The sequence below is a fragment of the Eumetopias jubatus genome, unplaced genomic scaffold, assembly GCF_037043125.1.
Source record: "Eumetopias jubatus isolate StellerSeaLion01/CBP00866 unplaced genomic scaffold, mEumJub1_p1.0 scaffold_8, whole genome shotgun sequence".
NCBI lineage: Eukaryota > Metazoa > Chordata > Mammalia > Carnivora > Otariidae > Eumetopias > Eumetopias jubatus.
Window position 1 is genome coordinate 116,118,813 of NW_028274814.1, and position 24,076 is coordinate 116,142,888.

Consider the following 24,076-nt stretch of genomic DNA (forward strand, 5'->3'; position numbering starts at 1 on the left):
AAAAAAATTAAAAAAAAAAAGGAACATGTGAGCCATTGCAAGGGCTTGGCTTTGAGCTCTGGGAAGCCACTGGAGAGTTTTGGGAGGACTGCCATGAGCCACTCACTCAAATGATGAAGTACATTTAATCTTCACGACAACCCTACGAAGGGGCACTATCTACATCCCACTTTAGAGATGAGGAAAGTAAGGAAAGGATGGCTGAGTTAAGCCTCTAGGGCAAAGAGGAGTCAGTTCTAAAATCTCCAGGTATAGTCCAGTGCCCCTCAACTGTGACATATCTGAAAATCAGGCACGGTGAATGTTCTCAATGTGCTCAAGTTCACACAGCCAGTCTGCCTGAGCTGGGACTTGAATTCATATATCCTACCTAGCTTGTCACCTTTTTGTATCCTGGGGAAAACGATTTGGAGGAAAAAGTGTGTACATAAATGTGGTGCGCAATTCAATTGAGTCTAATGACTTTCTGTCCCATTAGGTCAAACTGGGAAACTTGGAGCTCTACGTCGAGCAGGAAACAGTTCCTACCACTTGGTATTTTCTGATTGTGCTTCCCGTCTTGCTAGTGATTGTCATCTTTGGTGAGTGCCCTGTTTGATTTTGTCAGAGAAATGATTCCCTGGGGCCTCTCGTCAGGCAGGCAGACTCTCAGCTTTCAGGGGCTGTTTGCCTCAGTTGAGTACTGATGGGTAAAAACCCAAATCACAACTTTGGGAAAGGAATCATAGGTACACGTTGAGGGCTTTCTAACCATTTTTTAGGATTCCTCCTCAATACAAAGCTGGATTGCAAAGATGGCGTCTTGGTGTTTGAGAAATATAGTCCAACTCACTTCCCCAGTACTGTGAATGGCGATTACAAATGTCCCATTTATGTTATTCCTTCAGAATTCCTCTGGCATTTTGGACTTTCACAATCTGGTCATCTCCTCCTGCCTTCTCACCTCACCAAACACCACCCCCTGCTCCCACCCCAGCTCTGCTTTTCCTGGCAGAACTATGTTTTAGAAGCGTGATATGTACCATCTATTAAAATATCGCAAGGCTCATCCGAGCACGATGATCCCAGGGTGGTTGCTCGCTGGCTGAATCTGGCCCAACAATCTGTTTTGTTTGGCCCACACAGCATTTTTTTCTTAAACTGTGAACTAGTTGATGGCATTTTAAAATTAGGTGGGTCACCTATGTTGTATACCTGAAACCAGTATAATATTTGTGTCCGCCGTACTTCAGTTAAAAAAAAAAATAAGTTGATTCACATTTTTAAAAATATCTCTTGAAAACTTGAAAGCTCTGGATCATTGGATCTCCACTTTTCCATAGCATCAGTTTCCTGGAACTGAATAACAGCAGCCCCTTGAGAGAGCATGTGGGTACTGGGGTTTTGCTGAAGTCCCCACCACTCCCTGTTGTCTCTACCTGGGCCACGTAACTCATCTGCCTTCCTGGTCCCTGTAGCCATTTAGTGTGTGACCTGGTTCTGAGCAGCTTTTCATCCAAAGTCTGGTTCCTCATGTCCATCTCAGAAATAGAACTTCTCTCCACTAACTAAGAGAACACTTCACATACGTTGATTTAACACAGCCTTTGCCTCTCCAATGCTCTCTGTTACTGGTTGCTACTGTTTCCTTCCATGCACTCCTTCATTCATCCACCCCCGCATCCACTTACCTTGTGTCTATGAACACACGTTGTGTTCCTGATAACTGGGCAAGCCTCTGGAGCTGGAGAGCATGAGGGAAGGCTTGGCCCTTTCTCCTGGCGGGTTCTCAGTGCAGAGAGGGAAAGACTTCTATGTGTGATTAGCTGGCCCAATGGAATGAATTCATTTTGCAGAGGCCCTCTTTTGCCTTGCTGATGATCATTTCAGGTATTTTCTTGGGCTTCTTCTCCAGTTGACCACCCCTGTTCTATAGCTGGAATCCAGAATTGGGCTTGATATTTTAATAATGTCCTGGCTGGCACTGGCTTCACGTAAGGAGATTACTTATAAATTCTAAATGCTGAGCTCTATTTTGAGAATCCGCTGGTGTTAAGCAGCTGTAGACACCAGTCTCCCCATAGAGTCCTCTCCACTTTGTGACTTACTAGAAGCCTCTGATCTCTTCCTGTGCCGTGTGTGACTCACCCCTCCCGTCCCCACTCTGTGTCATAGAGACTGTTTGTGCTCTTTATGGTGAGGTGGCCTCAGTTTGACCCATGGCTTTGGCTTCATCGGTAGCTGCAGAGCCCTTTAAAATTCTCATCCCCTTCTTGCCGTGATTCCAGGCCAGCATGTGTGACCAGCAGCTTGAGCAGGTGTAAAGTGTACAAATATTTTAACCCATCGGTCACGTCATGAGTGAAAACACGAAGCACCCTGGCCTAGGCCTGCCACCTTCTAAACATCCTCACTGTGTCTTCCCCTGGAGATGTCAGCCATCAAAAACCCACTGCTGGATGGATGTGGCTGCCTCATTCCCTTTGCCTGCCCAGAGCCCGTGTAGCCTGAAGTGTGGCCCGAGGAACGCTAACCCCAAATCACGCTCCTGGAGAAAGGGGTTCCGTGGTCACATAAATTTGGAAATCACTGTGCGCCCCATCCTTTTTTGAAGATGCACATGCATGTTATGGTGAAGACTGTTGACTTTGTGAAATGGTCCAGTGAAGAACCCTACTGAGTTTTGTTTCCTCCAGGATCATTCGTATCTACTGGTAGTGGGTCCTTTTATCACGAAGTTGCTGTTAAAGGAGGAAAACCTTTCCAGAATAATAATGTAGTTGACAGTTGTTGAATGTTCTTTTTAAAAAACAACTTCTGAATGCTTTCTGTGGGTTGCTTCTTGCAGTCCTCTCAACATCACAGTGAGGTGTGGGCCCTTTGACAGATAAGGCAGCCAGGCACAGAGATGCTAAGGAACTACTTGAAGTCACACAGCTCATAATTGGCAGAGTGGGGATGTGAACCGAGAACCAAGCCTGTTCAGGGCACTGTCTCAGTAAGAAGCACCGTTAGAAGCAAGACGAAGTGGGGAAAGAAGCCATGTCCCAGATCCGAGGGCTCATTGTGGACCTCTCCGCATATCAGCCAACTTGATCTATGCAAGTCTGGCTTACAGAGCGTGGATCTGTGATTTCCTTCTGCAATTGTGGCTCAACTTTATTTCTCCAGGGATGTTTAGAAACATTGAAAAAAGAATGGAACAATATCAGCGGCCTGTGGCTGCAGGGAAACGTGGCTTATTTCATTACTTTTCAGCCAGCTGGGATCTTTGGTTACAAGTGGAGGTTATTTGATTTAGTTTTTACTTTAAGGTGGGTAGTTTTTTGTTTTCCTGTTGCACTTTAGCATCTTCCTCTTTAGAGTGACTCCTCACTGGGAATTTTTCCTTTTATAAATTCCACCTCTTACATGCTGTTCTTTCTCTCTCTCCCTCTGTCTCTGTCTCTCTCTCTCTCTGTAAAAGAAATGTCAAGGTTGGCTTTGTTTTCCTTTTGGTTTTTTAAGTTAACGTGTCAATCTGACGCTAGATCTCTGTCTCCTCAGCGGCCGTAGGGGTAACCAGGCACAAATCGAAGGAGCTGAGCCGCAAACAGAGCCAACAGCTGGAGCTCCTGGAGAGTGAGCTCCGGAAAGAGATACGTGATGGTAGGCTCCAAAATTTTATTTGTGGAAAAACAAGCCTTTTTTTATCATCTCCTCTGCCCCCCCCCTCCAAATGGAGCTGGCCACAGTAATGAGAACTGTTTGTATAATAGAAGACATCTGAGCGGCAGGGTCTAGGCCTGGCTCTGTGTTTATTCCAGCCCTGCTCTGCAGCCAACCAAGTAATTATCTATTGTTTCTTCTTTAATGAAAACCAAGGTCATTCTCCGTGTTAGACAAAACAGCAGAAGATCTTATCCATTGTTTGTGGAGTTAAAATATTGCTCTTGGGATTCTGTTTTACAGGCTTTGCTGAGCTGCAGATGGATAAATTGGATGTGGTTGATAGTTTTGGAACTGTTCCCTTCCTTGACTACAAACATTTTGCTCTGAGAACTTTCTTCCCCGAGGTAAAAGAGCATTGATCATATTCCTAAGGTTGAGTCTTGAATAATAATGAAGGTGCTTGTTGCTATCGCCAGAAGAGGTGTTTGCTTCCAAGGCAGCTGTAGATAGTGTGCTTGGTACAAAATAAGGGCTTAAGCCTGAGCAGAGCCGGGAGAAGGGTAATTATTAATTGGATTGATTAGGGTATAAAGCAGTGATGGGTCATTGACGATTATTCTTTGTCCACTAACAAAAACCTAGGAGGGACAGAAGTTCAGAGTGATGATTTTTGTTTTATTTTACTACCTGTTTAGAGCTGAATTTGTAGTTGGGAAGCAAGCTAGTTTATTTAAAAATCAATAAATTGTGGGCTGGCCAATTTGTTGTGTTTATCTGCATGACTTCCATTGCAGCTACTAGATTATTCACTATTATTTCTCAATTGGAAATGAAAAGTACTATGGGCCGAGAGGGAGGGAGGGAGACATGTATAGACTTTGAGTTGATAGCAGCCATTTTTCGCAGTGTTGAGTTCTTAATGGTTCTCTCCAGCAGTTGTTCTTCTGCTGATCAGCCCATATCATCCTCATTTCACAGAAATATCTGCACGAAATGATTGATTAACCCATCCTGGGACTCCGAGGAGCAGTCTCCTTTAACCCTTTGGGTTTGCAGTCTCGCTCTGTTCTGATGCCTCCATCTTCTCCCCTACCCACTCAGCCTTCCTCCTTTACACTCCCAAGTCTTGAGCAAAGGGCACTCATCTGCCTGTCGTCACCTCCACATCCTGATGCTCCGGCTTCACCATGCTGCCCTTTTTTGTCCAGAACAGGTGACCACAGAGGGGCCCAGCCTCTGGAACATCAACACAGATGATCATATTTCAATCTAGACTTCTAAGCAAAGCCAGGTCAAAACAGAGCTGGTATCACCTTACCAGAAGCTTCTCAGCTACATTTGGCCAGAAGCCTAGAGTTCAGAAACACAGACACATGCAGTAAGCAATTTCCAGTTTCTCTATAATTCTAGAAGCAGACACCATGATATGTGATGCTGTGTCTGGAGGTTGGGATACCTCCATAAAGCACCCGCCACATTTTTTTTTTTTTTTTTGGTCCAAGACTTACTGTTGTAAATCAAGGAGGCTAGAAGGCTATAAATAAGACTTCAGTTTTTTGTGCTTGTACAATACACTTTTTTAAACTTCTCCTCCAAGAGTGCCAGGCAGCAAGACTTGTATTTGCCACCTCATTTATCCATTTCTACAGCAGAACACCACCTAGGGAGGGAGGTCAATTCCCTGAATCAGGATGACTATGCAGGACATTGCGAGTCCTGTTTCTCAGCTATCTGAGATCCCCATTAAGAATTTAATAGCAATAAAACAACAGAGATTTCTACCATCAACCTGAGGCTTGTGTGGGCTTTTACAGTCAATGATTGCTCTTGAGTGCTGAAGAGAGTAATCTGTGGCCTGAAAAAGAAATTGTCCTATATTCTAAATTCAGTAATCAAGAGCAAGATAAGTGATGAATGCAAAAGACACTATTGCAAGTTGAGTGTTTTGAGGGGGAAAAAAAATCCCCAGGAAAAATGCTGTATTATTTTAGAAGAGAGATACAGTTGACCCTTAAACACAGGTTTGAACTGCATGGGTCTGCTTATACACGGATTTTTTTTTTTTTCAATAAAACAGTACCATCCTATAAATGTATTTTCTCTTCCCTATGATTTCCTTAGTAACATTTTCCTTTCTCTAGCTCACGCTACTGTAAGAATACAGTATAGAATACAGAAAACTTATAAAATATGTGTTAATTGACATACAAAAGATGTGTTCATTGGTAAGGCTTCTGGTCAGCAGTAGGCAATATATTAGTAGCTAAGTTTTGGGAAAAAGTTACATGCCAATTTTCGACTGTGCAGAGGGTCAGCGTCCCTCACCCCCCTCCGCCGCATTGTTCCAGCCAAACAGACTTAACTCAGGGTTATGAATAATCTTGAACAGCAACTGGGAAAACCAGGAAAACTCAAGTCAGTAAAGGAGAGGACCAGGAAAAACAGGCATAACTATCAGAACCCTAGCAAGACCTAAGTTAAAATTGAATTTATAATGAAAGATATAGAGGATGGAGGAACATAGTCTGTGATGACAGCCCCAGCTGAAATGCTTTCCAGGCTGCAGACCCGTCCTTGTGTCAATTAGGCCCTTTACTGATGGATCAGGGGCCACATCCTCTAGGCCCGGAGGTCGGCTGGTAGACTGAGAACTTGAGCAGTCAACACCTACCAGACAACAGTAGACAGAACCAGAGGAAATTGTAGGTTCACAGAGGCCAAGATATTCCCAATTCCTGGCTCTGTACCGGGTTTTTGGCTCTCCAAAGCCTGCCTTTTCATTGTATTGACTGCATTGTTTTGCTGAAAATAGGAGGAGAAATAAGGGTGAGCAGTGCATCCTATCTCCTAGAAGAGGGAAATTTAAATGAAAGGAGGAAGGAGCTTTAGAAAACAGGGAGCCATGGTGTCATTTCTCTACTTAAGGTCAGGAATCAATCTGTTTAAAATGTCTGTCCATATCAAGTTGGTTCTGCAGAAAAATGTTAGGAACTAGAAAATGCAAACCCAGGGTATGATTTTTCTGCCTATTACTAGGGGAGAATATGACCAAAATAGTTTGAGGTCTTCTGCTTAGGCTAACAGATTTGAAACTATAAAGCAAAAATTCTCTGCAGAAGAAATTTACTTGAACGAGGTATAAAAATAGCCTAAAGTTTCAAATATTACCCCCCAAAAAGAGGAAGAGAAAAACCTGAATGTTCAAGTTTTTATTTTCATTCTGTTGACTCATTTAAAGTGTTACTCAGCATGCTTTTAAAATTTAATCCTTTAATTCCAAGAAGACTTATGATACATTAAAAAGGGAAACTCGAATTGAAAAGTTTATATCCAGGAGCAACATAGCATAGCACATAAAAATAATTGTAGAAACCAGCAGGACAATAACTTTGTGATCTAGTTTGCCATAAATTAGTGATAAAAGCAATAAACATAGCTGAGATAGAACTTACTGTGCACATGTGCATTTTCTTTTCACACCAAGCTTAGGAGATGGGAGTCATGAGCAATGTCAGGCACAGAGAGGTTACGTAACTGTCCAAAGTCATGTGACCGGTAGGTGATAAAACCAAGACTGAAACCCAAGTAATTTGGCTCCAGATTTCTAACTGTTAACCACCCAGCTCACCCCGTCTCCATAACATTGTCTCTTGAGACAGTGGATACTACTAAGCTAAGGCTTGTAAAAACTTATGGACACAACTCAGTATTTATCCCGAGAGGGCAAACTGCTTAAGGAGGGGTCTGCACATTCGCATAATTTTCTTTACCACTTCTTTCACTTTTGAGTCTGTTCTTTGAAAGTGTGAGATGCCTTCCTCTACCAAAAATGGGACTGATGCAATGATAATGATTCTTCTTAGAGGCTTTCAGAATTCACTGGTGCTTCTTGAGAGCTGAATAATTATTTATTATGTATTAGAGGATATAAAATGAACATAAGCCCAGGGGCCCTTCAGATTAGCAAACAGTGTCTCTACTTTATTAAAACGGACTTGGGTATTGTAACAAAAATACACTATTCATTTCCTTTGGATGTTATGAATAATAAAAGTGTCTCCTTCCTCTCAGTCAGGTGGCTTCACACACATCTTCACCGAAGATATGCATGTAAGTCTCTAAGTTTTCATTTTTAGCCCATGACTGCCTGACTTTTATAGTGTCCTCATTGTCATCATCATCTCCATTATTGAATTTTTGTGAGTTTTTTGGAATCATGGATTCAATATTAAATCATTGTCTTGGAAAACCCATTGTGGATCTACCTCCTAACTCTAAGTTTCTAATATCATATCATATCATATCATATCATATTCATTTTTTTTTTCCAGAACAGAGATGCCACTGACAAGAATGAAAGTCTCACAGCTTTGGATGCCCTGATTTGTAATAAAAGTTTCCTTGTTACTGTCATCCACACCCTTGAGAAGCAGAAGAACTTTTCAGTGAAGGACAGGTATTAGTCAATTTATTTATATTTTGAAAGTCTTTAAATAGAGAAAATAAAAACGTGAGCTCCTTATTTCCAAACTGCAACCTGAACCTGGTATCCACATCCCTTGAAAAACGTGGATTTATCCAGAGGCTGTTTGGTCGGGGTCATGAGGCCATGATAGCTCTATTTCGGATCACACGACCCCAACACATATTCTGTTTTGAAGACACACACACATACACTACCCCCCTCCAAAAAAAAGCCCTGAAAAACCCCAGCACCAAGAAAAAGCATGAGTCTTGAATCAAAAAAGCAGAAGTGCTATTTTCTATCTTTAAAACACCTAAACATTTGGGAAAGACATTCACTTCTTGTTTACCACTCTAGTTTAAAGTCTAAGAGCTGAAAACACATACAATGTCCTGGGGTGAACACTGGTGCATGGTTTTTATGAATTGAGGACAAAGGTGGTTGACCTAAGACATTAAAAAAACACACATGCCCACAGGACAGCACCCCACTGCCCCTCAGCTTCCGTGGAAACTCCCATCAACATCAACTTAGCCACGGCTGATAGTTAACCTCATTAACTGAGGCTCTTTTATTATGTGCTTCTTTGTCATCTGTGTATCTTCTTTTTTTTCTCTCTCTCTGTTTTATTGAGATGGAATTGGCATATAGCACTGTAGAAGTTTAAGGTGTACGGCATAATGATCTTCCTTACACCTAGTGCAAAATGATGACCATAATGAGTTTAGTTAGCAACCATCATCTCATACAGCTACAAAAAAAAAAAAAGAAAAGAAAAGAATGAACTTTTAAGATTTACTCTCTTGGAACTTTCAAATTATGCAGCAGTGTTAACTCTAGTCACCATGTTATACATTACATCCCTAGCATTTACTTGTCTTTTAATTCGAAATTTTTGCATTTTGTCCACCTTCCTCCAACTCCCCCTCCATTCTCCACCTCTGGTAACCATAGATCTGATCTCTTTTTCCATGAGCTTGGTTCTTTTTCTTTTTTTTTTTAGAGTCCACATAAAAGTGAGATCATACAGTATTTGTCTTTCTCTGACTTTTTCATTTAACATAATGCCCGCAAGATCCATCCATGTTGTCACAAATGGCAAGATTTCATTCTCTTGTGTGGCTGCACAGTATTCTGGTGTGTGTGTGTGTATGTGTGTGTGTGTGAATACACATATACCACATTTTCTTTATCTGGCCATCTGCCAGATAAAGACAGTTGGGTTGTTTTGATGTCTTGAGTATTGTAACCAAGGCTCTATTTTTAAATAGGTGTCTGTTTGCCTCCTTCTTGACCATTGCACTGCAAACCAAGCTGGTCTACCTGACCAGCATCCTGGAGGTGCTGACCAGGGACTTGATGGAACAGTCCAGTAACATGCAGCCTAAACTCATGCTAAGACGCACGGAGTCTGTGGTAGAAAAACTCCTCACAAACTGGATGTCTGTCTGCCTTTCTGGTTTTCTGCGGGTAAGTGTCACCTCCCTTGGCAGTGTCAGAGGTAAGACAATAGGTGGTTATTTTTAGCTGATGTCTCTGCCAGGATGAGTCCTGAGCACTCCATGGTGTCAGCATTTAACCCCTTTTAGACATGGTCCTTCCTAGGAGCACATGGAGGGGAAGATAAAATTGTTTTTGCTGTAACTGGCCTATGCAAATGCAGTTCATTTAGACTTTTTTCTCTTTTAAACAATTTTATTGTGGTAAGAACAATTAACAAAAAGCCTACCCTCTTACCAGATTTTTAAAGGGTGCAAAACAGCGTTGTTATCTGTAGGCACAATGTTGTACAACAGATTTCTAGAACTTACTCATCTTGCATAACTGAAATTTTATACCATTGACTTTTGAGCCCATCTTGACATCATTAATTGACAACCAGAGCCCAGGAAATGTGCTGAGTGGAAGGCGTATTTCAGATTGTGAAGAGAACGCGATGCTTGCAGGGTCTCTGAAGCATCTTGGAAATACCCATTTACCTACTAATACTGGAAGCTAATTAAACTCAGTTCTAACTAGTCATTCCACATTATTCCATTTGTTTAGCAAGTCCCCAAAGAGCCACCCATCCCTCGAGTTTCCTTTGTTGGAGTTATTGTTTGAATGTGGTTGTAGTCTGATTGAATCTTAAGATTATTTTTGAATGCCAACTTGGTGTAGATCCCGTGGGTAAGGAAGTGGGTCTTGGAGCCCACTGCCTGGTCTGCATCTGGACCCCGTCACTCACTAAAGGAGGCTTCTGCACCTCTCTGAGCCTTGGGTTTATAACCTGGAGCCCTGGAAGAAGACTATCTTAGGGCCGCTCTGAAGCCTAGATGAGAAAATGGATGCAGTGGCTTAGCACCAAGTAAGCACTCCATAAATGAGGGCCGGTACTGTTCTAAAATATTAATAGGACAAGAAGAGTGTTCTGTTGAACCCGATCTTCGTTCAGCCCCTCTGAGGCCCCTGGTACAGAAGGTTCGTATCCTTCTTTAATTTCACCAGCCATCCAGATTCCAGCAAAACTGCATAATTGTGTATTTGTAGCTAGTTCCAAAATCTAATTAAACTTTGAATAAGATACACTGCTATGCCACAGGTTTTAACAGTGCTACTTAAGTTTAGATCCAAAAGCAGCACTTTAAATAGACTGTGCTTAGTTTAATGTTTAATGCAATCTTACAAGTAGATGCACAACATTTTTTTTTTTTACCAACGACTTCCTCTCCCAAGGCACTACCCATTTATTAAGATTAATGAAATCTGCCTTATTTTCTGTTCATTTGGTATAAATCATCATACGCTTTGGGGAGGTATTGAAGCAGTTATTTCTGGGGTGAATATTTTCGCTTTCCACCATCCTTGCTTCAGCCACAACGGCATCTAAACAGAGGTGGCGGGACCCACACCCAGTTCTGGGTCTTAGTCTCAAAAGTCTGATTCTTGCCCTACCAATGCCACTGAAATCAGAAGCCCGGGGGTGGGGCCCGAAAATCCATGTTTGCCAAGCTCCTCCGGGTAATTGTATGTGCCTTACATTTGAGAATCCTGGGGTAGTAGAAAGAGCACTGCACTAGGATTATTGGTTAGAAGCAGCAGGTTCAGGCTCTAAAGTCATCTCAGCTCCAGTTAGCTGTGTGTCTCTGACCCTTTTCATCTGGGCAACTGTTATCTACTCAATGGAGTGAAGGGCCTAGTCACCGGTTTTAAATTTCTTCCCAGCTCTTTCTTGAGGGATCTTGTGGTTGGAGCCTTGCCCTTGTTGCCCTTGAGCCTTAAACGGGTGAGATGTTCCAAAAATCTGGGCCCTCAGCCCAAACGGCTCCCTCAAACAGAAGATTCTGGGTCAAGATTTTGCAGTGCTGATTCAAGAGTATCTTGAGCACTTGAGATGGTGAGGGGTGGCACGCTTACCAGGAGGAAGTGACTTTGAGCCGGCCAGAGATGCTTTCAATTTCTGTGGAAAAATTCCCGCTGGTGCAGGGGGTCTGACTTCCCACACCGGGTGCCCAAGGGGATGTGGGACTCAGACAGCCTTGGTCCTTCTGCCCTATCCCCCAGACATTTGTCTAGATGCCACTAGCTCTGTGACCCCCAGGTAACCTCCTCTTCAGAGCTTCCAGGGCTCTGTGAGTGAAGTAATAATACCAACTGCCTTTACTGAGCATGCCAGATATCATGCGAAGAGTTTTGTTTACTTTTTCTCACTGAATCCTCTCATTTGATCCTGTGAGGTAAGGATCGTTATGACCATTTTGCACTGGGGGGATTGGGAGCACTCGGAATGGATGTGCCTTCCACCAGATCCCACAGCGGGTGTGGGATGGCACCAGGGTTTGAGAGCTCCTAGCTACTACCTCCCCAGGGAGGCAGGCACCTTCTTATGGGCTTAGGGAGGATTTAGGGATGGAACGAGATCACAGGCATGAAAGCCTCTGGCTGAGCCAGAGCCAGAGTCTAGTCTCACAAAGGAAAGGAAGGTGAAGGGGCCGAGCTTAGTTACCATCCCAGGAGAGGGAGGGCAGGCGTGGTCGTCCGGTCAGGTGCACTTGGCCACAGCCAGCCCACCCGCAGAGCTGAGTGTTCCCTGCTCTGTAAGACGCCTAAGCCCCCTGCAGGTATGACTGAGGACTCGTGTTCCATAGTGATAGAGAAACCTCATGGTTTTCGAAGCCGTCCCCCATATCAGAATCCCCTGGGAAGGTGTTCAAACCACAGATGCTCAGGCCTCGGTTCCAGACATTCTGGGTCTGTGGGTCTAATGGAGGGCCCAGGCATCTGAATTCTTCATGGGAGCCCCAGGGAATTCTGGCAGTGATCACCCAGGGTTAGAACCGTTTAAGACAAAATATCACTTCTCTCAGTCTGGTTGCACTCTGGAGAATTCTGGGGAATTCCTGACTACAGAGCCACTGAGTCTGTAGCTGCCCTTGCACACAGCCCGGCAGAGCCCACCTGGCCCCCAACTGCACCCTCGGTGGCCCATCCAGCCCACGAGGACACTCACCCCTGTCTCTGATGTGTGCTGGAGGGAAAAGGAGAAGTAGAAGTTCTGGGTTTGCAGTCAGGACATTACCCCAGGGGGCAGAGGGAAAGAGAAGAGAGCAGTGTGGTTGTGAACCACTAAATAAAGGAAGTTTCCCATAAGAATTAAAATGTTAGGTGCTAGTCCCAACACTCTCCCCACCTGGGAAATTTTCGAACATTCCACCTCTGTCCTACAGTAAGGAAGAGACTCAAGGATATGTCAGCAGGGAAGAGAAAAGTGGTGACTATCCCACACCAGCTGTGGGATCTGGGGAAAATCACAGCTATTCCATGTGCCCCAATGCCCACCCTGTGCAAAATGGTCATAACGATACTTACCTCACAGGATTAAACGAGAGGATTCAATGAGAAAAGGTAATGGGAAAAGTGACGGGAAGCCAGTGGAGAGTGGGGTGGCAGAAGGGGGCCAAAGGAAGCCCTGGCACTGGAGAGGGCACATGTTCTTGCGGGGAGGGGTTGGGACAGGCGGTGGGGAGGTGGGACGCCAGGAGTCTTACATGAGGTCTCCACTTACTTGGTCAGGGCGGAGCAGGGGAGAGAGCTAACGGAAGCCTCCTTTGCAAGCTGGGCCGTGAAGCTTGGCTGGAAACGGTGCTTCCAGCCTCAGTCGCTTGGCTGGCTTCTTCATCACGAAGGGTTTGACTTCTGGCCCTAGCTCTCCCTCTTCCACATATTTGGTTAATGTCCGTTGATTGTAGACACTGATTACCTGGCGAGTGTGCTGCTGCCGACCCAGGGCTGCATGCTCTGGGAGGCTTCTGGGGAAGCAGAACACACAAGCCTCCCCCGTGAGCTGCTCAGAGTCCACGCAAGTGCAGTGTGGCTACAGGTTTGAGGCATCTTACTAACCATGAGCAGGCGAGCCCTGGTTGAGGAGCAAGTGCCCATGGCAGAAGTTTGGAGACAGACGCCATCGGGATGGGCCGAATCCCGGGGACAAGCCTTCGAGCAGTGGACTTGGCTCTGGTCCAGGGAAAGGAGTTCAAGTGCATCAGTGGCCGTGTACCAGCCAAGGTGCACAGCCAAGGTGCACAGGGGAGTCTGTGCACCCCCGGCTCAGCAAACCACAGCGAGCTGGCCGGGATGGCTGCAAGTTGCGATAACTAAAGGCCACTTCCTTCATTAGAAGCTCTTAACACCAAAAAAGCATCCTCCTTGGCAAATGTACAAAATGTTCTGACATTTATTCTGGTTACCAAGGCTAATTGTTGTGTATTTTTTAAAATGCCATTTATTTTTGGTTTGCTCAAAAAGGCAATTAAATATGAATGCAAACGAAGGTTGAACCTCCGCATCTACTGTAGGCATTAGCCAGCTGATGAGCATCAGTCTGCCATATAGAAGCTGAAACATAAAAGAACCATCAGCTGAGGAGTTCATGTTGCTGTTGACTGTAAATGCTGGGAGTCTGTGCGCGGGCACGGGCGTGCGTGCGTGTGTGTGTGCGCGCGCGCGGGCGCGCGGGGGGCGCGGGCGCGGGCGATGGGGAGAGGACGCGTCTCCTGAGTTTTGCACCCAATCCTGAGCGGAGCAGTGTGTATTTTCTTGGGAGTCTCATGTTGATTGTTAGAAAACACTGCCTCCTGCCTCCTGTCGCACTGCCATAAACTGAAACTTTTAACTCTTTGGAAAGTACAGTGGCTTCCGCAGACAGCTGACTGTCACTTTTGTGTCTCTTCCAAGGAAACTGTTGGAGAGCCGTTCTATTTGCTGGTGACGACTTTGAACCAGAAAATAAACAAGGGTCCTGTGGATGTAATCACTTGCAAAGCCCTGTACACCCTGAACGAAGACTGGCTGCTGTGGCAGGTTCCAGAGTTCAGTACTGTGGTATGTTTGTGACAAGCCTCCCCCCAGCCCCGGAAAGAAGCCTGGCTGGGAGCTCGGTGGCGGGGTGGGGGCAGGCGGGTCACTTAAAACAAAGCGATATCATTCCTACTGCGGGAGGCCTCAGACGATGAGTTAATTAAAAACAGTAGTTGATAAAATATTAACACGTGTTCACATAATAGATTTTAATTACTTGGAGGGGGGGGAGAGAATTGTAATGATGCCTGGGGTACTCATCAATTTCCAAAGATTTTAATATCAGGATAGCTTATAGCTTTTCAGCATTGTCAAAGGAAATGCAGAGCACTCCCTATTCAGCACTTATAATTGCAATCAGAATTTCTCAAACGGCTCTGCTCTGGAAGACAATGTGTGAAGATATATTTCAACCAAATTGAGGCCGTCTTATTTTAGAACGATAACAAGACAAATTCCACTGTGTTCCCCGTGCGGTATGACACCCTTACTTTATTTTCATGGATTAGTTACAAATGTTTGGTGTCCCGCACTTAATGTTCTGTGATCTCATAGGTATTTTTAGAGGAACGCTGTAAATCACTACCAGGAAGATGATTGCCCGGTGGCCACCCATCCCCATCCCACCCCCACCCCTTCCCTTCCTAAAGGAAGAGAGAGACATTTCTTGCACATTCACAAGTTGTAGGGAGAGGGCCAAGCGTGACAAGTGTCTCCAAAATTACTTAGGCATTTTCGGTGCTTTTCCGTTCATAGAGACTGGGGAAAGAGATCGCTGTCATTTGGTTTGATCTTTAGCTTTATGGAGACTCGGGGCTTCTTCACAATCTTATTAGTGGAGGAGAAGGGGAAAAAGACAGTGGGGTTTTGGTATTACCCAGTAAGGGGGCTGAGTTTCCTGTGGCTTAGCTCTGGAGGGCGAGACCTGTGGTATCATCCTGGAAGAATTCATTCCCTAATTGGAGAAGGCACCATGTCGCTGTGGGCTGTGTTATGGTTATGTGCTCTGGTGGGAGAATAGTCCACAGATCAGCTGTTTCCAGTTCTAGGTCACTGCCAGATGTAGTTTACCCTCCGCTGAAGACGGTACCCTGCTCAGCTGCCATCCACAAGCCAGGAGCCTGAGTAGAAAGTTAACATTTCTTATGTTCCGATTTCTGTGTGTGTAACTGTCTGTGGCCAAGAGGAGGTGAGGAGCAGTGGTTCTCAAACTAGCCTGCAGCAGTGAAGAGCACAGACTCTGGCCGGGCACACTTGCAATCCGCCCCTGCCCATCTGTGTGATGTAGGGCGAGTTTCCAAACCTCCCTGTGCCCCAGGCTCCTCGCCTGTAAAATGAGGGGGATGATCACTGTGCGGGTTTCACGGGGGCATCACAGCGGTTAAGAGCATTGACTGCCGGGTGCCTGGGTGGCTCAGTCAGTTAGGCGTCTGCCTTCGGCTCAGGTCATGAGCTCAGGGTTGTGGGATCGAGCCCTGAGTCGGGCTCCATGCTGGGCATGGAACCTGCTTGGGATTTTCTCTCTCTCTCTGTCTCTGCCCCGCCCCCTGCTCTCATGCACACACATGCTCTCTCTCGCTCTCTCTTTTTCTCTCTCTCAAAGAAATAAATCTTTAAAAAAGAAAAAAGAGATGCAGATCCAGACAGACCAATGCCCGGGTCTTCCGTCGGGACTGATGAAATCAGAACTGCTGGGGACGAAGGCCAGGCATAGACAGATGTTTCTTAAACACCCCAGGTAGTACCAACGACCTACAGCGTGCATGGAGAGGGCCCCTGGGTGTCTTGGAGAATGAAAGACAAACTTTGCAACAGGGCTTGTTGATACCTTTCCTTGCGATTGTTGGAGGACAAATGCAGGGCCTTGGTCCCACCCCAAAGATGTGCATGCTTTTACTTTGAGACATTTTGGAAGGCCCACAGATTCCCAAAGAGAGACATGTGCGAGTGTCTGTAGGTTGGGGGAGTCACGTTCATGAAAACGTGAACCCCGACAGGAAGGAGAGGAAAGAAGAGGAGCAGACTGGGGGTGGGGCAAGAAGTCAAATGCCTGAAGCAACTTTGGAGGTTTGAGTCCTTTTTAATGCTTTACATGGCAGCACTTTTTCCGCCTTTCATTCTGAAACATTATTTATTTCACAGTCAGTTAAGACCATGTGTTTCAGATTTGTTAACTCTCAACTGTCATCAAAATGTTTCTTGATGTTGAAGGAATTCATGTTGACTCTTGGAGTCTTTTTTCCTTTACAGCCCCTGGGGAAAAGGCGAATGGGAAATTATGATTTTAGAAATCCAGATAAATCTTGCTTTTCAAATGCAGATTTGCCAGTAGACAGAGACTAGAAAAGGGGTGGGCCACTGGTTTCTAGGGGCCTTGCTTTGAAAATGATTTTTAATGCCTTTTATTGTACCTGTCCCAACCTGTCTGTTTCATGGTAGATGGTTATATTAGAACCTCCAGAGGAGGCACAGGATCGGGGCCATGCTTGTGTGACAAAATGTTAGCAGAAGGTCAATATAAAAAATTTAAGGTTTTTCATTTCCTTTCAGGCAAGTTCCCCCAGTCTTAACCATCATATTACAATTTTTTTTCTTCCTCCCCCTCCCTTTCCCCCTTTCTCCCTCCTCCCTCCCCCTCTTCTCACCTCCTCCTCTCTTCCTCCTTTCCTCTCCCTCCTCCCCCTCCCTCCTTTCCTCTCCCTCCTCCCCCTCCCCTTTCTCCTCCCTCTCCCCCTCCCCCTTTCTCCTCCCTCCTCCCTCTCCCCTCCCCCTCTCCCCTCTCTCCTCCCTCTCCCCCTCTCTCCTCCCTCTCCCCCTCCTCCTTCTCCCCTCCCCCTCTCCCCTCTCTCCTCCCTCTCCCCCTCTCTCCTCCCTCTTTCTCTCTTACCTCCCCCCCAACCCCCCACCCCAGTCATGTATACCCAGTGGTTTACAATCTTGATTTTCTAAATTTGCCTGAGGTGGTTTATGTAATTGAAAACCAAGGTATGCTGAACAAACTCAATTCTGTGTGTGTGTGTGTGTGTGTGTGTGTGTGTGTGTGTGTGTGTGTGTGTGTGTGTGTTAAATTCTTTCAAGGAAAGAAAAGAGAAAAAATCAAGAGCCACATTTAGCAACTTGAAATACCAGAGCCTGGTGCCATGACAGGGACACATTTAAAAGAGGCCCCAAACTCCTGTGTGGCTTGGTTCTCAGAAACACAGCACCTCACATAACAACGTGAAAGTTAGGTTTCACACCTCTAAGATTAGGATGTGTTCTCCCTGAGGTATGGGGTGTTTTCTAGAACATGAAGACATCCTGCCAATTCCTTATACATGAAGTCATTATACTGACAAATGGGCTCAGAGAAGTAATCCTTCGGTGCATCCTGGGAGGACAATTCCTCTGTCTTTCCTCAAATCTGAGCGAAGCCCCATACAGTCGTACTTGCTCTAGTATGGCAAGAACCCTCCGGGTCCATCATGGCGCTGCAGGCTGGCGGTCAGTGAAGAGCCTGCCCTGACGGGATCGTCCCCCCGAATGCCCGCACAGGGGAAGGCCTGCGCACATGCAGGACTCTGTCTTCCTCCAACATCAGGGGATTTATATTTGACAGCTGGCAGAGGAATAAGCCTGATTGCTCCGTGGTTTTTCTCCCTTTGCAACATTTTAGGCAATGTTCAATTTCATTGCTGGAGAATCTCGGGCCGGCCTCATGTGCACCATGTCTTGTGTTGCAAGGGTGATTTCAGAGCAGATGGCCTGAAACTTTGGGAGAGCCAAGGAAGGCATGAGGATTTCAGTTCCAGGAAAGTACACCACACGGGAGAAGGGACATGGGCTTCACTTTCACGAGGAGATGAGAAAACCCAATAACTCCTAGCAAGTGTGCTGAATTAGCAAGAGAAGGTTGACTTATAATCAAAGTTAAGTGAGAAATGGTTTTTTGAACTCTTAAACCCAGGAAATGAGCCTGCCAATCTGCTATATCTGAGAGATAGCATCTTGGCACCCTGGGAAACAGTGTTCTGACAAACATATTTTTGCCCTCCTTCTCATATCTATGAGAAAGTCTTTAAGATTATTAGAAATTCTTAGAAAAAGCGCAGATACGTGCCTGTAGAAATCTTTACGCCTGCACTATGGTCCGTTGACGATTTCTGCCAGCCTGCCCCACTGGGTCTTTTTGCACCCAGTCGTTACATTTCAGGGACAGTCCTGTTGTTCAATAAAATATTTCCTCGGTAACAGTGTCCTCACCACCTCTCGTGAGAGTTGCACGTCTCCACACTTCCTTGAACACAGCGGCTCTCCCCACCAGCCCCAGCTCCTTCTGTTCCATTTAGTTTGTCCCTTTCAGAAGATCCATTATTCCCATAATTAAACAACGCACTGTCCCGATTAAGTCATTCTCTGTTACTTCAATTACATCCCATTGTTCATTAAATCCTGATGTTTGCACTTCAGCAATCTTGTTTTTAATACTCCTAGCATTTGTGGAGAAACAGTGAAGTTAATTAACAATTCTTAGGATTTTTTTTTTCCTTTTTCTCTCTACCATAGTGCAAATCATTTCCATTATGACTTGCAATAATACTGAAACCATTACTAACTTCATAGTTACTGTTCTGAGCTTCCTGATCAAAGAAGTGAAACCATTTTTTTTAATAATCATTTTAGGTACGTCATTCCCTAGTTGATGGCAAGCAGTGGAAAATGAAAAATTAACATTAAATGAGTGCTTGAAATGACATTCCTCTTCATATCCTTTCTTCTCATACCCATAATCTTGGGATTAGAAAATAATTTAGTTACCTAAATACAAAAGTATTTAATTTCCTTCTTTATAGTTCAAATGTGACTTCATTACTTCATTGTTAAGGATCCTTATTTATACTTCTACTCCTCAGAGAATGGTAGCTTGTATAGCAAATCGTGGTGGAGATAAAAGGCATTTTTTTTCCTTTTTTTTTTATATTTGAGTTTATTCTTCATTTAAAACACTACTATAGTTGAATATTAAAACAAAAACAATAGTAAGTAGTGAGCTATGTTTATAGTCCTTCACTCATTCACTACTGCATATAAAATGCCAGCAGTGTTATTCAGTGGCCCCATTAAGAGGTCTGACACTGAACACCACCCCTGGGATGATGTTCATCATCCTCATAGGCTTCCCCATTGTAATGGCGTCGTCTTTCCTGATTTGGATCAAAGTCCACCAGTTCTACCTGGTCTATTTCATCAGTCTCTTCTACTTCCTTCCTCTCAGGTAGGAGTTTTTCCAGCAAAGAAAGTTTATCAGGAGAGAGAAAGCCATTCTCAGGAAAGTTTACCTTAAATTCAATGATTAGGCGACCCTTCTCATATGGTCTATGATAAATTGGCATGCCTTCATTTAGCACACACTTGACATCTCCATGCTTGACAATTTGACCTGAGTGAGAGGTGATGACGATGGTTTGGTTGTCAAGAGTAGATACTGGCTTTTGAAAGCCACACAGTGCTTCAACCAGCTGTATGTCCATACACATGAAGAGGTCTTCTCGCCGAGTAAAAACAGCGTGGTCCTTCTGATCTAAAACAATGATAATATCTCCTGGTTCCAGTCCTGGTTCTTGGTCTCCTTCACCATGGAATGTTATCTTCTGGCCGTCCTTCGTGGCTTTGTCAATATGAACTTCTAGAATCTTCTTCTCTCGAACTGTCTTCCTCCCATTGCTGCTTTTACATCTGTCTTTGGGACTGATCCGTTCCCCATGGCCCTGGCACTCCATGCACACAGACTGAATTTGCTGAACCTTTCCAGGTCCTATCTGATGAGTTCTCATTCACATTCCAGTACCTCGGCAATTGGGACAACATTCGACTGCTCCTTTCTTACCACCTCGGCCTTCACATTTATCGCAAATCACGTTCTTTTGCAGAGCTAGTTTTCGTGTTGCCCCATTATATAAATCTTCTAAGGTTACTGAGAGCTGATGCACAACATTTTTACCTCTCCTTTCTCTCTGCATCCTTCCTCCTCCTCCAAAAAACATACCAAAGATGTCCACGGGGGAGCCAAAACCACCACCAGCTCCACCTTCTTTAATTGCCTGTTCTCCTCCTTTGTCATATAATTCCCTTTTCTTTGCATCAGAGAGTACTTCGTAAGCTTGAGAAATCTGTTTAAACTTCTCTCCTTCATTTGGATTCTTATCAGGGTGGTACTTCAAGGCCAGTTTCCTGTAGGCCTTTTTCAATTCCTCTTGGGTGGCATTGGGTTTGACCCCCAAAACATCATAGTAAGTATTTTCTTTCACCATTTTCTATAGCCGGTGAGAGGGCCGAGGCCGGTGTGGGGGAGCGGGAAGGAGCGCGTTGCTGGGCGCAGCTCGGGCAGCCACCGCTGCTCCGCGTCTCACCGAGCGTTCTGGAAAGATCCCCCCCCTTTTTTTTTTTTTGACATTGTCAAAGTCAGTATTACATTTGAAGTCACCATTGTCTACAGCAGGGATCACCAAACAAGAGCCTGTGAGCCAAATGTGGCCCTGCGGGCTATTGTTATAAATAAAGTTTTATTGAAACACAGCCATGCACATTCATTGATTGTTGTCTGTGGCTGTTTTCCTGCTACAACTGCAGAGTCAAGTACTGGTAACAGAGACCACATAGGCTGCAGAGTCTTAAATAGTTACTCTGTGGCTTTTTACAGAAAGTTTGCCAGCTCTTAATCTAGAGCCTGACATAATAGAGAAAAAGAACTAGAATCTGCCCTCCCCCTAAACCCTAAAACCCCAAAAGCCTTGGCCTCTTTCCTCTTTTCTGGGGACACACTAGTGGAAATGCCTCATTACTCTACATCAGTCTGAAACTCATGGGGGTGCTTTGCCAAAAACCAAACTGTGACATATTCATATTAAGCCGAAAGTACTGAAACCAGTCATTTTGGGCTAAATAAGACAGATTCTTACTTGACTGTATCACAAACAAATGTTAGCAACTGCTAGCAAGTATAGAAATTTTATGACAGAAACTTACATTTGAGGAAATTCTCCCCATTAACTTAATTTTTTTCTTCAAGATGGAAAAGGCCTTCCTTCCTCATTATTTTGCTGGGGGGCAGGCAAAATTCCTTGATCCAGGAATCTTTGGGCTCTCTGTCTTTGCGGGAAGGAAAAGGAGGGGAGAGGGGATGTAGGGCAGCCAAGAGCAGCGTTACGGGGCATCCAGTAGCCGCCCCAGGGCTGCCGACTCCAGCTTAAGGAAAACCCCAGCTCAGAAGCTTCTGAGCCTCGCACTTGGAGCTCTGGGCTCGGGCTGCTTCTACTGAACCTCTGGAAGCAGTGTTCTTCTCTCTTACTCCAAACCCCCTCTAAATCCAGTTGGGTATAAGAACCAGATTTTTTCTCTTGGGGCGCCTGGGTGGCTCAGTCGTTAAGCGGCTGCCTTCGGCTCAGGTCATGGTCCCAGGGTCCTGGGATCGAGCCCCGCGTCGGGCTCCCTGCTCGGCGGGGAGCCTGCTTCTCCCTCTCCCACTCCTCCCCCTGCTTGTGTTCCCTCTCTCGCTGTGTCTCTCTCTGTCAAATAAATAACTAAAATCTTAAAAAAAAAAAAGAACCAGGTTTTTTTTTCTCTCTCTCTCTCTTTTTAAGATTTTATTTATTTGACAGTAAGAGAGCACAAGCCAGCGCGGGGGGCGGGGGGAGGTCACAGAGAGGCAGAGGGAAAGGGGGACACCAGCTCTCCACTGAGTAGGACCCTGGGAGATCATGACCTGAGCTGAAGGCAGACGCCTCACTGAAGGAGCCACTCAGGTGCCCCCAGACTTTTCTCTTGACCTTCATTTGGCTCTCATATGAAATTAGAAAAATATATTTTATAGGTTTTATTTAATGAAAGCAGTTATTGGCCTAAGACCTTTTGTGATAAAGTGGCTGGCTTGTAATACATTCTTTTAAAATTACTTTCTAGGTATTATAAGACATCACAGAAAGGATGCAGCAACATCCCTGCCCTTACAAGCCAAGAATGTGGTTGAGGAGTTAATGAGGTAGCTGGATCAGCCTCTCCCCACCAAAGTGTGCAAAAAGTATGGGGAAATGCCTCTTCCCCTGCCTTTGAGTCACCTTGCCAGCTCCCCACCGCCCCCCCCCCGACCACAGCCTTATTTTTTTCTATCTCCTTGATACCTTAAACCACCAAGCTGTGTGAAGGAGTGGTGGGCAAAACCACTAGTGAACCAGGAACGTACTTGTATGTCTCGCTACTGTGTAGCTTAGTGCATGAGAGGTGCGGGGTTAGAGTCTGACAGTCGTGGGTGTGAATCCGAGCTCAACCCCTTTACTAACGGGCTGTTAGTGGCCTTGGGCAAGTCACCAACCCTCTCTAAACCTCTTTCTTCATCTAGAAACAGGTGATCATAAAACCTAAACTTGTATGCTTGTTATGAGGTCAGAAAATAATCGATGTCAGATGGCTAGATGTCTAATGTAATCATTAGATTACATTAGATGTAATCTAATGTAAATAAATGTCATCATTTATTTATAATCATTTTTCTTGTCTGAGCAGTTTTTTTTGTCAACTGTAAGGTCTACTAAGCACAGTGTCCTCTCACCATCTTTCTGGTTGGTGATTTACCGACCATGGGTGATACAGGGAGTTGATTAGCTGAATTCACTGTCATGAAAAGCTCATGTTACTATTAGAAATGTTACCCATAATCCCTCCATCCGTGCATTTACAACCTGTGGCACACAGCATCCCACCGGACAGATGTGAACAGGAGACCACAATGATAAATCTGAGCAAGACCTACCCAAAGGGCTGGTTTGTGACCCGCTTACAGGAGAATGGTCCTTTCTCTGGGTTCTGGGCCATGCATCTTCCGAATACCCTTCCAAGAACCCTTCTGGGTAATAGGCACATTACTGAATCCATTAGGATTCAGTTCTGCTGCAGGAAACAGAGACGCAAGCTACCTGGGGCTCAAGCAACAGGGAAGTTGATTTCTGTCCCACATGACGTTCTGGGGTGGGCAGTCTGCTGCTGGTGGGTGCCTCTGCTCTGGGATATCCTCACAGACCCAGGCCCCCAGTCTCTTGTCCTCAGGCCACCTCATGGTCCAAAGTGTTTTCTCACCCCTCACGCAGACTTCTTCCACATTCCAGCCAGCAGGACATCAGTAGGCCTGTAGGAAATGGGACAGATGGTCACCAGCTGTCTTTTGAGGAAGTTTCCCAGAGGCTGCCACAGAACACATCTGCTTAATCTCACTGGCCAGAGTGTAGTCACATGGCCACACCAGGCTGTGGTAGAGGCTGGGAAAGGTCCTCTTTCCTCTGGGTGAACGTGAGCTCCATAAAAATGCCAGTGGGTGGTACTTGCACCTGCCCACGGGGTCCTCCAGACTGAGTGTGTTCCACGGGGTTCCATGCCAAGCCAAGCCAGAGAGGTTCAGCCCCCTCTTGGAGGCTGTCTGCATCCAACCTGTCTGCTCTGGGAGCATTTATCAAGAACCCTGGGCAGACTGGGACTGCCGTTGGGTGTTTATCACCTCGATTGGCCTTTTGAGTTTGCAGTTAAGAGTATGGACGGAGCCTATTGATGACCCTCAGCAGTTCTGTGATCTCAGACACGTCTCTGAACCTCCTTCTGTCTCAGTTTCTTCATCTGTTA

At 45.2% G+C, this 24,076-nt stretch overlaps 1 protein-coding gene and 1 pseudogene across 2 annotated transcripts in view; one reads left to right on the forward strand and one right to left on the reverse strand.

The window, feature by feature from the left end:
* PLXNC1 (plexin C1) overlaps nucleotides 1-24,076 on the forward strand; it is a 144,388-nt gene that overhangs the window by 89,835 nt on the left and 30,477 nt on the right. For both annotated transcript variants that reach the window (XM_028105497.2, XM_028105498.2), the window contains exons 15-21: nucleotides 479-581; nucleotides 3,526-3,627; nucleotides 3,931-4,034; nucleotides 7,702-7,740; nucleotides 7,962-8,086; nucleotides 9,367-9,565; nucleotides 14,309-14,455. In XM_028105497.2, coding sequence (XP_027961298.1) covers nucleotides 479-581; nucleotides 3,526-3,627; nucleotides 3,931-4,034; nucleotides 7,702-7,740; nucleotides 7,962-8,086; nucleotides 9,367-9,565; nucleotides 14,309-14,455 — 819 coding nt within the window. The remainder of the gene's footprint in view (nucleotides 1-478; nucleotides 582-3,525; nucleotides 3,628-3,930; nucleotides 4,035-7,701; nucleotides 7,741-7,961; nucleotides 8,087-9,366; nucleotides 9,566-14,308; nucleotides 14,456-24,076) is intronic.
* On the reverse strand, nucleotides 19,531-20,721 carry LOC114211040 (dnaJ homolog subfamily A member 1 pseudogene; annotated as a pseudogene).